The sequence below is a fragment of the Gekko japonicus genome, unplaced genomic scaffold (genome assembly GCF_001447785.1).
Source record: "Gekko japonicus isolate JY-2015 unplaced genomic scaffold, Gekko_japonicus_V1.1 scaffold1187, whole genome shotgun sequence".
Taxonomy (NCBI): Eukaryota; Metazoa; Chordata; class Lepidosauria; order Squamata; family Gekkonidae; genus Gekko; species Gekko japonicus.
Window position 1 is genome coordinate 479,555 of NW_015165860.1, and position 12,296 is coordinate 491,850.

General features: G+C 49.5%; 2 protein-coding genes across 4 annotated transcripts; one reads left to right on the forward strand and one right to left on the reverse strand.

Moving 5' to 3' along the window:
• Positions 1-4,447: 4,447 nt before the first annotated feature.
• Positions 4,448-6,678, reverse strand: LOC107110441 (zinc finger protein 792-like). The gene is made up of 2 exons (XM_015411224.1): positions 6,514-6,678; positions 4,448-5,272 (listed from the first exon to the last, which is right to left on the reverse strand). The coding sequence occupies exon 2, from the start codon at positions 5,263-5,265 to the stop codon at positions 4,618-4,620; it is 648 nt and encodes a 215-aa protein (XP_015266710.1). The 5' UTR covers positions 5,266-5,272; positions 6,514-6,678; the 3' UTR covers positions 4,448-4,617.
• A 1,131-nt stretch (positions 6,679-7,809) lies between these two features.
• TPGS1 (tubulin polyglutamylase complex subunit 1) lies at positions 7,810-12,070 on the forward strand. Of its 3 annotated transcripts, XR_001482517.1 has the most exons (3): positions 7,810-8,146; positions 9,252-10,038; positions 10,570-12,070. XR_001482517.1 is itself a non-coding variant. In XM_015411220.1 (2 exons), exons 1-2 carry the CDS (start codon positions 7,833-7,835, stop codon positions 9,784-9,786), a joined length of 849 nt encoding a protein of 282 aa, XP_015266706.1. In that variant the 5' UTR covers positions 7,810-7,832; the 3' UTR covers positions 9,787-10,137. The 3 variants fall into 3 exon arrangements, 2 of the variants coding, with proteins under 2 accessions (XP_015266706.1, XP_015266707.1); XM_015411220.1 differs by lacking the exon at positions 10,570-12,070 and having other exon boundaries at positions 9,252-10,137; XM_015411221.1 differs by lacking the exon at positions 10,570-12,070 and having other exon boundaries at positions 9,255-10,137.
• Positions 12,071-12,296: the final 226 nt, after the last annotated feature.

Consider the following 12,296-nt stretch of genomic DNA (forward strand, 5'->3'; position numbering starts at 1 on the left):
TTTCCACACCCTTTGGATGCCAACTGACCACACTACAAAAGAATCTCTGTTCACATGGGGAGGGGGCTGGTGAGACCCAACTGAACTGCGCTTACGGCACCAGCAACTTGAGTGCATATCATACCACACATTCAGTGCTCCCCAGAGGTGCATGCTGCAGAGGACGGAAGAGGCAGCCAGCGTGCCTTCCAAGGAAGAAGAGATTGGATTTATACCCCACCCTTCACTACCCAAGGAACTCTCAAAGCGGCTTACAAACCCCTTCCCCTCCCCACAACAGACACCCTGTCAGGTAGGTGAGAGAGCTCTGACAGAAACTGCTCTTTTTTGAGAACAGCTGTGCCAGAACTATGGCTTGCCCAAGGTCATCCAGCAGGTGCGAGTGGAGGAGTGGGGAATCAAACCTGGTTCTCCCAGATTAGAGTCCGCACACTTAACCACTACACCAAACTGGCTCTCACTGGAAGTGTCCTCACCTCCTTTGATAAGCTTTCAAAGAACATCACTGTTCCCAAAACCCAGAATGAATACCATTTTATAGCAGGGGTCTCCAACATGGCGCCCACGCCCACTGGCACCAGGGCACTTGCCAACAACTTCCCTGGTGCCCACAGAGAGTCTGTAGAAAGTGAGCAGGGCCAGGAGGGGCTTTTGTCCAGCAAGGCCAGAAGAGTTTGGATTCGCTATGCAGATTAAAAAAAAAATGTTGCTTGGGCAGTAGCTGCCACCACAGCACAAGGATATTCACCGTGTCACTGACGGTAAGTCCAACCCAATAACCTTTATTGGCATAACTATAGCTTTAAAAAAGATAACAAGTACAAGTCAGCCCATAGGCCAAAAAACAGAAGCCATCAAAGAACAGCGATTTGTATCATTGTATATAATAGTAATGATAGGGGAAAGTAATAAAATTCGGAACACTAAACTCAAGTAATTAAAACTTGTTGCAATAAGAAACTTAACTATCCTATCGCTTCATGGGCTTTTGGCTAAGATCAAGTGTAGTGTGTAGTGTAACTATCCTAAACGGAATCATAAATACACCTTATCTCTCTCTCCTAATCTCTCCACCTCCCTTCCTCTTCCTCAGAAATCCATAGGGATGGATGAGAAATTTGGAGAGAAAGGAACTGGTAGAGTTACTGTGCCTTTGGCAGGATTCACACATAACTGGACAGTGCTCCATTTGCAATATCTCTCCTCCTGTATTTTCAACAGGAAAACCCAGGCGATAAAAGGATCACAATGGCACAAAATGCAACGATGCGGGGATCCAACTGTAGTATGCCAAGGACCGCGCCATTGAAATAATCTGGCACGCTAATGAACAGTGGGTTCCATTCTGACCCATGAAAGCACTGTTTCAAAAGGAGGACTGGACAGTGATACATTTTGAGTCATTTCCTGTAGAATGAGTAGAAATGATCTAATCTATCTGGTGGGGTCGATTTCCCCCCCTTCCCCCTTCCTCTTTTTCTTGGTCCCCGAGCATATTTGCCAGGAACTCTGCCACCTGCTCAGTAACTAGGGTTTTTGTCCGCTAGCAGGAATTCAATACCTCTGTTGGTGGTAGCCTTAGAGAGTTGAAGGAGAGGGCTAATCAGGTGTAAACGAAGCTGAGTAAATAGTGGGCAGTTTAAGAGGATGTGCTGGGCAGAGTCAGGTTCTTTGCAGAGACACCTGCAGAGTCTTGCCTCATAGGGGATACCCTTGTATCTGCCTGTGACCACGGCCAAGGGAAATATATTGAGTTTGGCCAGCATAAATGCTCTGCGTTGAGAAGGGATTGTTAAACTTGAAAAGTACTGAGCCATAGTTTTTTGCGGGAAAGCAAGACCCAGGAAATGAGGGGGGGGGGACAAGTCCCCTCTGCTCCAGCTTTTATTAATTGTAAATCAATATCCTGAATTCTCCTTTGAATTATTTGAAATATATAGATTTTGTTGGAGTTAGCCAGGGAGTCTAAATCAATACCTAAATAATTGTCTCCCTTATTGGGTCCATTTAGAAACATACAGGTCAGCACTTAAAGAAACGATAAGACTATTCTTCCCCACCTCACAAGGTGTCTGTTGTAGGAAGGGGAAGGGAAAGGAGTTTGTAAGCCACTCTGAGACTCCAAGTGAAGGGTGGGGTATAAATCCAATCTCTTCCTCCTCCTCCTTCTATTTGGAGGGCGTTGAAAATGAAGATGTAACCAATATTTGATGGCAGCAATCCAAGCTCTACGTTCTATGGTATAGAGACCCAACTCAGCACACAAGGTAATGTAACTAATTAGTTCAACCTTTTTATTAAGGTCCTGAATCCACACGGGGGCTCCATAGAGTAACTGTGGAATCACTGTAGCCCGAAAAATCCGTAGAGCGGCCGGGACAAATTGCTTACCTTTTTGATAGTGAAAATGAGTTATAGCAGCCATCTTGTTCTTGGCCAAACTAAGGGAATGCTCCCGATGCATGGACCATTTTTGATTATAACGAAAGAGAATACCCAGGTATCTGAAAGATTTAACTTGTTCAATTTCTCTTCCATTGATCATCCAAACGGAACGCCTCCATGATTTAGAAAATACTAAAATTTTAGTCTTATCAAAAAATTTTTAAAAAAGAATTCTGATCACAAAATGAAATAACTACTGATAGGGAGTATTTTAATCCTACTTTAGTAAGAGAAAGAACTACTGCACCATCTGCTTGTAATAAGATAGGAACCGGAACTGAATTTAATTTGGGAGCATGTCCATCAATTTTAGCCAAATAGGAGGTGGAGATCTGAAAGGAAAAAATTAAATAGAGACGGCGCTAAAACGCAGCCCTGCTTTACACCCTTGGCCACAGGAATTTCTTGTGTTAAGGAGCATCTAGCATCAAATCTAATCTGACAAGTGTTAGAGAGATGAACTTTACGCAACAAAAACAAAAGGTGTTGGTCAAGATCCAATTTGTATCATTTTTCCCACAGGGTCTGACTGACCGTAAGTCGCAACAGCCATTTTGTGGCTGGCTTCGCCTCCCGCGGGAGCCATTTAATGGCTGTGCCCACCTTGCTGTGTCAGAGTTCCAAAGGTGCCCACAGGCTCAAAAAGGTTGGGGACCCCCGTTCTATAACATTTCAAGAATGAGGTAATCTAACCTAGATGGAGCTTCTTTTGAATCAACAACATTAAGTGCTTTGGGGCACTCTTTTTTTCCCTGGACCAACCTTCAGTTTGCAACCCGCAACCAGCTGCAAGATGCTGATTTGTGCTTTCTGCCCTGCACACCCAGTTAACATAAGAGAAGCCAATGATGGATTGGGCCAATGGCTCATCCAGTCCAGCACTGTCACACAGTGGCCAAAAATACCAGGTGCCATCAGGAGGTCCACCAGTGCTCCCAGTCGCCGCTTTCTCCCCGTGCCGGGGAGCAACAGCGCACCGCTAACGGGATCCGTGGGATCCCGCCGAGGCGTTTCTTTTTTGGCGCGGCTTTTAAAATCCGCGCTTCTCCTCGTTTTTTTCCCTGCCGTGTGGCAGGGGCAAAAGATGGAGCTTCTTTTGAATCAACAACATTAAGAGTTGTTTTTTGGCACTCTTTTTTCCCCTGGACCAACCTTCAGTTTGCAACCCGCAACCAGCTGCGAGACGGATTTGATGCTGATTTGTGCTTTCTGCCCTGCACACCCAGTTAACATAAGAGAAGCCAATGATGGATCAGGCCAATGGCCCATCCAGTCCAACACTCTGTCACATAGTGGCCAAAAATACCAGGTGCCATCAGGAGGTCCAGCAGTGGGGCCAGGACACTAGAAGCCCTCCCACTGTTGCCCCCCCCAGCACCAAGAATACAGAGCATCACTTGTCCAAGACCCAGAGTTCCTATCTGTACCTTGTGGATAATAGTCACTGATAGACCTCTGCTCCATACGTTTATCCAATTCCCTCTTGAAGCCATCCATGCTTGTAGATGCCACCCCATGTGTTAATCACTCCTCGGGTGAAGAAGTACTTCCTTTTATCCGTTCTAACCCTACCGCTCAGCAATTTCATGGAGTGCCCACGAGTTCTTGTATTGTGAGAAAGGGAGAAAAGTACCTCTTTCTCTACCTGTTCTATCCCATGCATAATCTTATAAACCTCGATCATGTCTCCCCTCAGTCATCGTTTCTCCAAGCTAAAGAGCCCCAAGCGCTTTAACCTTTCTGCATAGGGAAAGTATTCCAACCCTTTTATCATTCTAGTTGCCCTTTTCTGCACTTTTTCCAAAGCTATAATATCCTTTTTAAGGTGTGGCGACCAGAACTGTACACAGTATTCCAAATGAGGTCGCACCATTGATTTATATAGGGGCATTATGATATTGGCTGATCTGTTTTCAATACCCTTCAAATTCAAAGCCATTTCTGAATGCCTGAATCATAAAACAGAGAGTGAAACTTTCTTGTTTTGACAGCAACATTCGTATGTTTTTTTATCCCACCACGTCTGTTTCTCCACAGCGCTTCAGCCAGTGGCGCAGCTGCAGCCAGCCCTTCCCCTCCCCATGGCCTTTTCTCTCCCCCGGAGCCAAGCCGCTTGGTCTGCCTCTCCTCTTCTAGCCATGCAGGGCCCTCACGTGCTTCAGCAGGTTCGACTTATGGTTGAAGGCCTTGGAGCAATGCTTGCAGCTGAAGGCTGGGTACTTCTGATGGGTGCGCTGGTGCTGCAGGAAGGTGGAGCGATGAGTGAACGTTTTGGAGCACTGGCTGCACTGGTGGGGCCGCTCCCCCGTGTGGACCCGCTCGTGCTCCTTGACCGAGGCCTCCCACTTGAAGCGCCGGTTGCAGTGCGCGCATGCAAAGGGTTTCTCCTGTGTGTGGATGTGTGTGGATGCGCAGGTGCTTCACGAGGCAAGAAGTCCGCTTAAAGCGCTTGGGGCACAGGTGGCAGGGGAAGGGTGCATCGTCTGAATGCACCTTGCCATGCTTGTCCAGGTCGGCTTGCAGCTTGAAGCGCTTCCCGCAGACTTTGCAGCGGTATGGTCTGGTGGCTGAGTGCACCAGGCGGTGCTTGATGAGGTCAGCACAGCGGGTGAACGTCTTGCAGCATCGCTTGCACTGGTACGGCCGCTCCCCCGTATGGATGCGCTGGTGCTCCCGGAAGCTTGCCAGGTACTTAATGTCCTTCCCGCATACGTTGCAGTGGTGCACATCCGGGTCCCTGGAGGAAACCTGGGGACACTTCCATTTTGGAGCCCGGGTAATCTTCTTCCGGACCTTGGCAGAGATCTGTCCAGCATCCATGATACACCTGGAATATGAGATTTCAAGCTTCATGTATAGTCCATTGCAAGCATCCATGAGGAGTATGAACTGTCTCCAACTGAACAGGCACAATCACACACACACACACCCCCGCGAATGACTTCCATGTAGACCTGGATGGCCCAGACTAGCCCAATCTGGTCAGATCTCATAAGCTAAGCACGGTCAGCCCTGTTTGCTACTTGGATGGGGGACCCCCCCCCCAGGCACTCCAGGGCTGCTACGCAGAGGCAGGCAATGGCAAATCACCTCTGAGTTTCACTTGCCTTGAAAACCTTCCCGGGTTGCCATAAGTTGGTGGCAACTTGGCAGTGCTTTCCACCACCACCAGTTAACTAATGTGTCAATTAGGTCCCACTGGCATTCTACTTGCTAGCAAATATTTCTGATCTACAGAAGGGTACGTACACACAAAAGCCTATACCAGGAATAAAGCTCTGTTGGTCTTGAAGATGTCCCTTGAGTCAAACTTTGTTCTGCTACAGCATCTAAGTTATTGTTCTTTTTTTTGCGGGGGGAGCAGTCTAGAAAAAGAATGAATGCACTCCAAGTGCAATAACAAATCTCCCCACCTCAATTCCTTTAGCTTACGACATGCAAAGCAACAGCAAAGGCCTAGCACCCCCCTCCCACCCCATAGCCTATTTCCAGCAACTAATGAAAGAGGTACAATGTGAAAGGGGTGGGCTGCTGGGTAAGGAACCCCGCCTCCTGGGGGGGGGGATTCCGACTGTCTCCTCCCAGCAGCTGCTCTCCCTATTGTTCTTCTGCAAGATCCAGGTAGTCAGTCATGTTGGTCTGAAGCAGTAGAACAAATTTAGAGTCCAGTGGTACCTTTAAGATGAACGAAGGTTTATTTGAGGTATGAGCTTTTGTGTGCCTGCAACACTTTTTCAAATACGCTGGAATGGAAGACAGAGTTCAAGCTTAAAGACAGGCTGAACAGCAAATTTACATGTAACCTTTGCTGGTCTTCAAGGTGTCACTGACTGGACTCTAGGTTTGTTCTACTGCTCATGTGCCATGTTAATTTGCTGTTCAGCCCCGTCTATAAGGTTGAACCTTACCTCCCATTCCACTGTATTTGAAAAAGTGTTGCAGACACACGAAGGCTCATACCTTGAATAAACCTTTGCTGGTCTTCACAGTGCCCCACCGGACTCTTCATTTGTTCTTCTGCAAATCCAACTTACTTAACTGTACCAGAAAGGAAACCTAAGCAGGTACCGGAAATAGAAGCCCGGGTCAAAGGCGAACCGAAGCGACCAGCGACCCCTTGGTGGGAAATCCCTCCGAAGACACACACACACACACCCCCTCGACGTGGAAAGCAAGGCAGCCGGCCGCGCCCTCCGCTCCGGCGGGGGAACTGGGCGGCCCGCCCTTCGCTTCTCCGAAACCACGTCCGGAGGAGGCGCAGCGCCGCAGAGACACTCCGGCCACGGAGCCCCCCCCTCCCCGCACAGCTTATCCACGTGCATCTCTCTGGGCACCCCATCTCTGTGATCTACGAGCACTTCCGGTGCGAGGTTCCGCATCAGGCCGTGGAAACTCGACAAGCGGCGCCAGTGGCTCCCTCGGCTGTCTATCTACCGGGACGAAGAGCAACAGCATTGTTTGTGGGCAACTGAGGAAGCCGCGAACACTGGATGCCGGAAATCCATTGTGTCGCTCGTGCCTTTTCCCGTCTCTATGGTTACACCCAGTTTCTTTGGCCTGTTCTTACTTCCGGTCTCGTAGAGCGGACGTAAAGACAAGCTTGGGGAAATGCTTGTAACCCGGGATGGCTCAAGAAGGGCGGCCACGTTAGTCTTTCTGGAGCAGGAGGAAAAAAAAGAGAGTCCAGGAGCGCCTCGGAGACCAACAGCATTTGTGGCAGGAGAGGAGCTCTCCTGAGTCGGTATCTGCAGAAGGGAGCGGTGACTCAGGAAAGCCCCTTCCCTGCCACACATGTGGTTGGTCATGAAGGTGCTCCTCTGCTGTAACCCGAGAGGAGAAAGGCAGGAGCGACAGGAGTGAACTTCCGGCTTGTTTGCTGTTCTGGCAATCTGTTTTGTTTTTTTCGGGATGGGTTTCACTTCGAGGGAGGCTCAGCGCCCATAGACGGTTACGGTCAACGGTATTTCGTAGGTTGCACTTTTAGTTGAAGCCGCATCTGAAGGAGCTTCCTCAACCCATCACCAAAGAGGCGGGCTAAAGACTGGAAATACACTTCCAGCGTAGCCTTCTCTGTGATTTGCGTTCCTTCATAGTCTCTATGGTCACCCCCCCCTTTTTTCGGCTTCATCTGGAAGGTTCCACGAGGTCTCATCCCACCGCGGGAATCTCCATGGTGACCAGAAAGACGCTTCCTTCCTGCGCCGGAAGCACTTTTCTTTATTGATGCCAGACTTCTTCCCGCTTCGGATTGCGCAGGTCCGCCAACCCAGAGCCACGACACCAACATGGCCGCGGTGATTGGCTGCTAGGGAGCAAGATGGCGGCCTCGGAGGAAGCGGGGAGGTGCCTCATCCAAGATGGCGGCGGCGCCTTCGCTTTCAGCCGAGATGGCCGGCAACGAGAAGCGACGCCTGCCGCCGGCCAGCGAGCCCGGCCGGTTGGCCGCCTCGAGCAACGGCGCCCCGGAGGCAGAGGCCGCCTTCCTGTTGCAGGCCGGCGTGAGCGACATGGTCCGGGGCGCCTTGCTGAAACTGCTGGAGGCGCGGCCGGAGGAGCCCGTCGAGTTCCTGGCCGGCTACTTCGAGAGGCTGATGCAGAGCGGCGCCGAAGGGAGGGCGGACGGCGGAGACCCGCCGAGGCCGCTTCACTGGCGCCTAGACCGGGCCCTCTGGTACCTGCGCCTGGCCCACCATTCCCACAGGTGCGTCTTTGTGGAGGGAACGGGAAACAGAGAAAGAGGTGCTGAAGAGCTGGACTACAGCCCCCAGAAAGCACCGGGGCATGTTGAGACGCGCGGCTTTCTGGGAAACGTAGTCCTTCAGGTGATCTGGAGGGGCTGGAAAGAATGGGAAGAGAATCCTCCTCAGTATTTGGAAACTTCTTGCCTTTTGTACAGGTTTCCTCTGCACCTCTTTACTCCTAAGCAGGGCACACACTGAATCGGATGGGGCCTAAGCTCTGCGTAGGTGTACAGAAGAGTGCTATGATGCTCCCTGTATATTTATTTATTTATGCATTCATATCTCACCTTTCTCCATATCGGGGACCCAGAACAGCTTACAACGTTCTCCTCGCCTCCATTTTATACTCTCAGATCACAGTCTAACACTCTTAACCCATACACCACACTGGCGCTCTCTGTAATATGTGCTCTGAAACGAGACCCACAGAGTTCAGTTTTGTCTACTGGTATCAGCCCTGAGGAGCTTGAAGCACCTTCTATGATTCTCCCTTCCCCCAAACAACTCTGTAAGGCAGGCTAGGCTGAAAGAATTACTGCCCCAGGAAGCATCATGACTGAGTAGAGATTGTCATCTGATCCTTTAAATCCACTCAGTACATTGTCCTTGCTGAGCAAGTGAACGGCTTGACCTTAGCATGTTTACTCTGTATGAAGATGCTGAGAGTACCAGGCTTGTTCTCAAGTAAGTGAGCATTGGCTTGCAGCTTTGTAGTATAACTTGCTGTGCCTTTGTAGCAAGTGCTCCCAAGCCAGGGCATGTAGTATTGTAGTCTTTGGTGTTGACCATCCTGTGCTGGAAACTGGACTACTTCTGTTCTTTGTTTTCAAGCACAGAAGGGGCTGTGGCTCAGTGTAGAGCCTCTGGTTGGCATGAAGGAGGTCCCAGGTTCAATTCCTGGTATCTCCAGTTAAAACATCTGGCAGTAGGTGATGGGAAAGACTTCTGCCTGAGACACTGGAGAGCTGCTGGAAGTCTGAGTGGACATCACTGACTTTGCTGGACCAAAGGCAGCTTTGTGTGTGCTTGTTTCCAATATGTAACTTTTCCTCCTCCTTGTTCCAGTAGAACAGCCTTCAGCAACAATGTCAGCATGGCATATGATTCCTTGAGTGCCTGCGGGAGACGGAAGAAGCCTGGGGTCAATGGAAAACTCTACAGTGAGTTGCTGAAAATGCTCTTCCGAGACAGAGGAGCTGCTGAAGAAATCGTTGCACCATTGCTTCAAAAGATAACGTGCCGAGACCACGAGGCGGTGCCATTTGATGTCTTCCGCTACGGGGTGCTCACTTGCCTGGTCCTCCTTGAGTTTTTGGCCAAGGCGAGCGCTCTCTATGAGGCACTGGATAGTGGATCCGGAGTGGCTGATCAACGGGTCTGCTTGGCTGTGCTCAGCACTCTGGAGGAAGTGCTTCGCACCAGCGGTGTCTCCAGTCCAATCCGTTACTTGGAGGCTGGGTCCAAGCTTGGGCCAGACTACTTAGCTCTGGCCATGGACAGGGCACTGGCTGACAGAAAGCCCAGTGTGGCCATGAAAAAAGAGGAGTTCCTCAAGAAAGCATCCGCCATTTTTGTCGCCAAAGTGAAACCTATTGGCTGAATTGCAAGCCAGGACAAGTGCCAGATTGACCAAGGATGAAGTTATTTGGGATGAAGTGAGAGAGGGCGCCTACTTTCTCTTTTCTGGAATGGGACAGGCAGGATAAAAAATGGGGACGAGGGGTGTACGTTGCCTCTGGACTTAAGCAGAACTACAACTTTGTAAGCTGTGTCAAACGGCTGAAGTTCTCCGTACTGTATCTGATTCAGTATATTTTATAGTGAAATGTTGAGCTTGCTGAAGGATATTGAGGTAAATTTGATTACTTCTACTGAGAACTTACAATTGAATTTAAACACACACAAATGGCTTGTTTGACTTTTCACTGGAAAAAATACCACTGGTGGTTAAAAGTCATGTGTCCATGAAACAATCTCTTTTCAGATGTCTGTTCCTAGCCTATGATTGTCAGCAATATTTGGCAAGTCCTGGGAAATTTTTCTGTCAGGGCCTGGGGAGGGTGAAGTTTGGGAAGGATGTGATGTAATTTCTGGTTGACTAGCTAGGAATTACCCCTAATCTTTATGGTAAAGACCATAGAGACATGGAGAAATTCCTGGAGCACCACTATGAAGGCCATTTTTTTCTCCTGCTCCTCAGTTTCTAGAGGGTGAGGGATTGGGGCCGAAGACAAGGTTTCACCCACCATGAGCAGACAGATGGTAAGATCATCCTAGCTGCCATGCAGTTCTCCACTTCTCTTGTAATTTGAGGTGAATTTTGAAATCCACGCAACACTGCGTCCTGGAGTGCTACGTCCTCAACTCTGTGTCTTCTTTTCAGATTTTCCAGGAGTCATGGGAGCTTTTGGGCATACATCTATTTCAGATTCCTGAGTTATGCAGATGCATCGTCATCATTTCAGGGGAATGTGTTGGTCTTCGCCTTTCCAAAGAGACAAACATGAGAGGTTTTTCCAGGACTCCAGGTGCAGTGCACTCTCTCTTCACCTCATTCTATCCTGTGGAATACTTTAAACAGTTTTAATACTCCAGTGAGTGTCAAGTTTGTATGGGCATTCTTGAGGAGGACCTTGAAACGAGGCACAGCCAGCAGCCTTGACTAGACGGGAGAGAAAGCAGAAGTACAGTCAAACAAAAAGACAGTAGATTACCCCCTGTGGGGCTGGGGGAAAGGAGGACAGCTAGACATTTGCTGGAAGTGGTGGAGAGACAGCTGCTGTGAGCCATAGTCCCTCTAATCCCAAACAGCATCAAGTGACAAGGTTTGGCACACGCTTGTGAGAAGAATGAAAGGGAGGCACCAAGGCTGTCTGGAACAGAAAGCACCAAGTACCCGGAAGGCCTCACCACAGCTCCTACAGGAGAAGATTGATGAGGATAGCTATACTTCCCTGAAATGCCACTTGCCAACTGCTCTTCCCCCATGAAGTACAGCTGCGTAGGTGTGTTGGGTGCTTTACAGGGAGAAAAACTGTTCGTGGGTGAGAAGGTAACTATGCGGGGGGGCTATGTAAGGGGCAAGTGTCCCCTGCGCACAAGGCATCCATGGCCAAAAAGCCAGGGCAGTACAGCAGAGTGTCAGACTAAGGAATTAGAAGGACCTGGATTCGAGTCCCTGCTCGGCCTCAGAGCTCACAGGATGACCTTTAGCCAGCTGCTCCTAACCTTCTGACTCACGTCACAGCATTGCTGGGAGAAAAAACAGGAGGAAGAGGGAGGCCTGTAAGCCGCCCTGAGCCCAGTGAAGGAAAAGCAGGGTGAAAATGTGCTCTGTAGGTGGATTCTTCAGCTGACAAGTTGATGTGGGAACAGTTCCCTTGAAGGCTGGAAGTTCCAGTAGACAGCAGAGGAGGAAAACCGTAATGGAGCTGTCTTTTTTTTTTTGCTTGCAGTCTCCTCCGTTTTCCCCCTGAGCTCACTGCACTTAAAAATTTCAAACCGTAGGCTGGTGCAACATTATAGGTGATTGTAGAGTCGGCAGCCGCTCTGCATCGCCGCCTTCTTTGCCAGGTACCCTTAGCACATCATCCACAGGGCACGAGGCGCCCAGTTAAGCGGTAATTGCTTTAAAATGCTTTGACCAGCTGCAATTGCAGGAAGGGACTCCACTTAACTGGCAGGCATGTAATAGCGCTAAATGAGGAACCTCAAACAGGTAATTTAGACTGGGGTTCTACAGGTGGAAACCACAAGAACAGCTGTGTCATTACCCGTGAAGGATGGCTCCATCTGTGCTTCTGTTCTCTCTCCCGGGCAAAGGCTCTGCAATACAGTTGCTCAATAAACTCTGTGGCCCATTTTTTTCCCCAAGTTAAAATTGGAAATACGCTCAACAACTCAAAAGGCTTGCTTTTCGAGCATGACCGTGAAACTGCTACCTACGAGGAGCCTCCTTACATATCTGTAGGAGTTGCTATTTTGGGCAGGCCACCTAATCTGAATAGAATGGGGGGCAAAACACTGCTTCATGAAGAGGGGCAGTGGGCGATGTCTTGTGTGGGTGTGTGGAATCGTGCTGCATCAGTGCCTTGAGAGATGCTGTTTGGA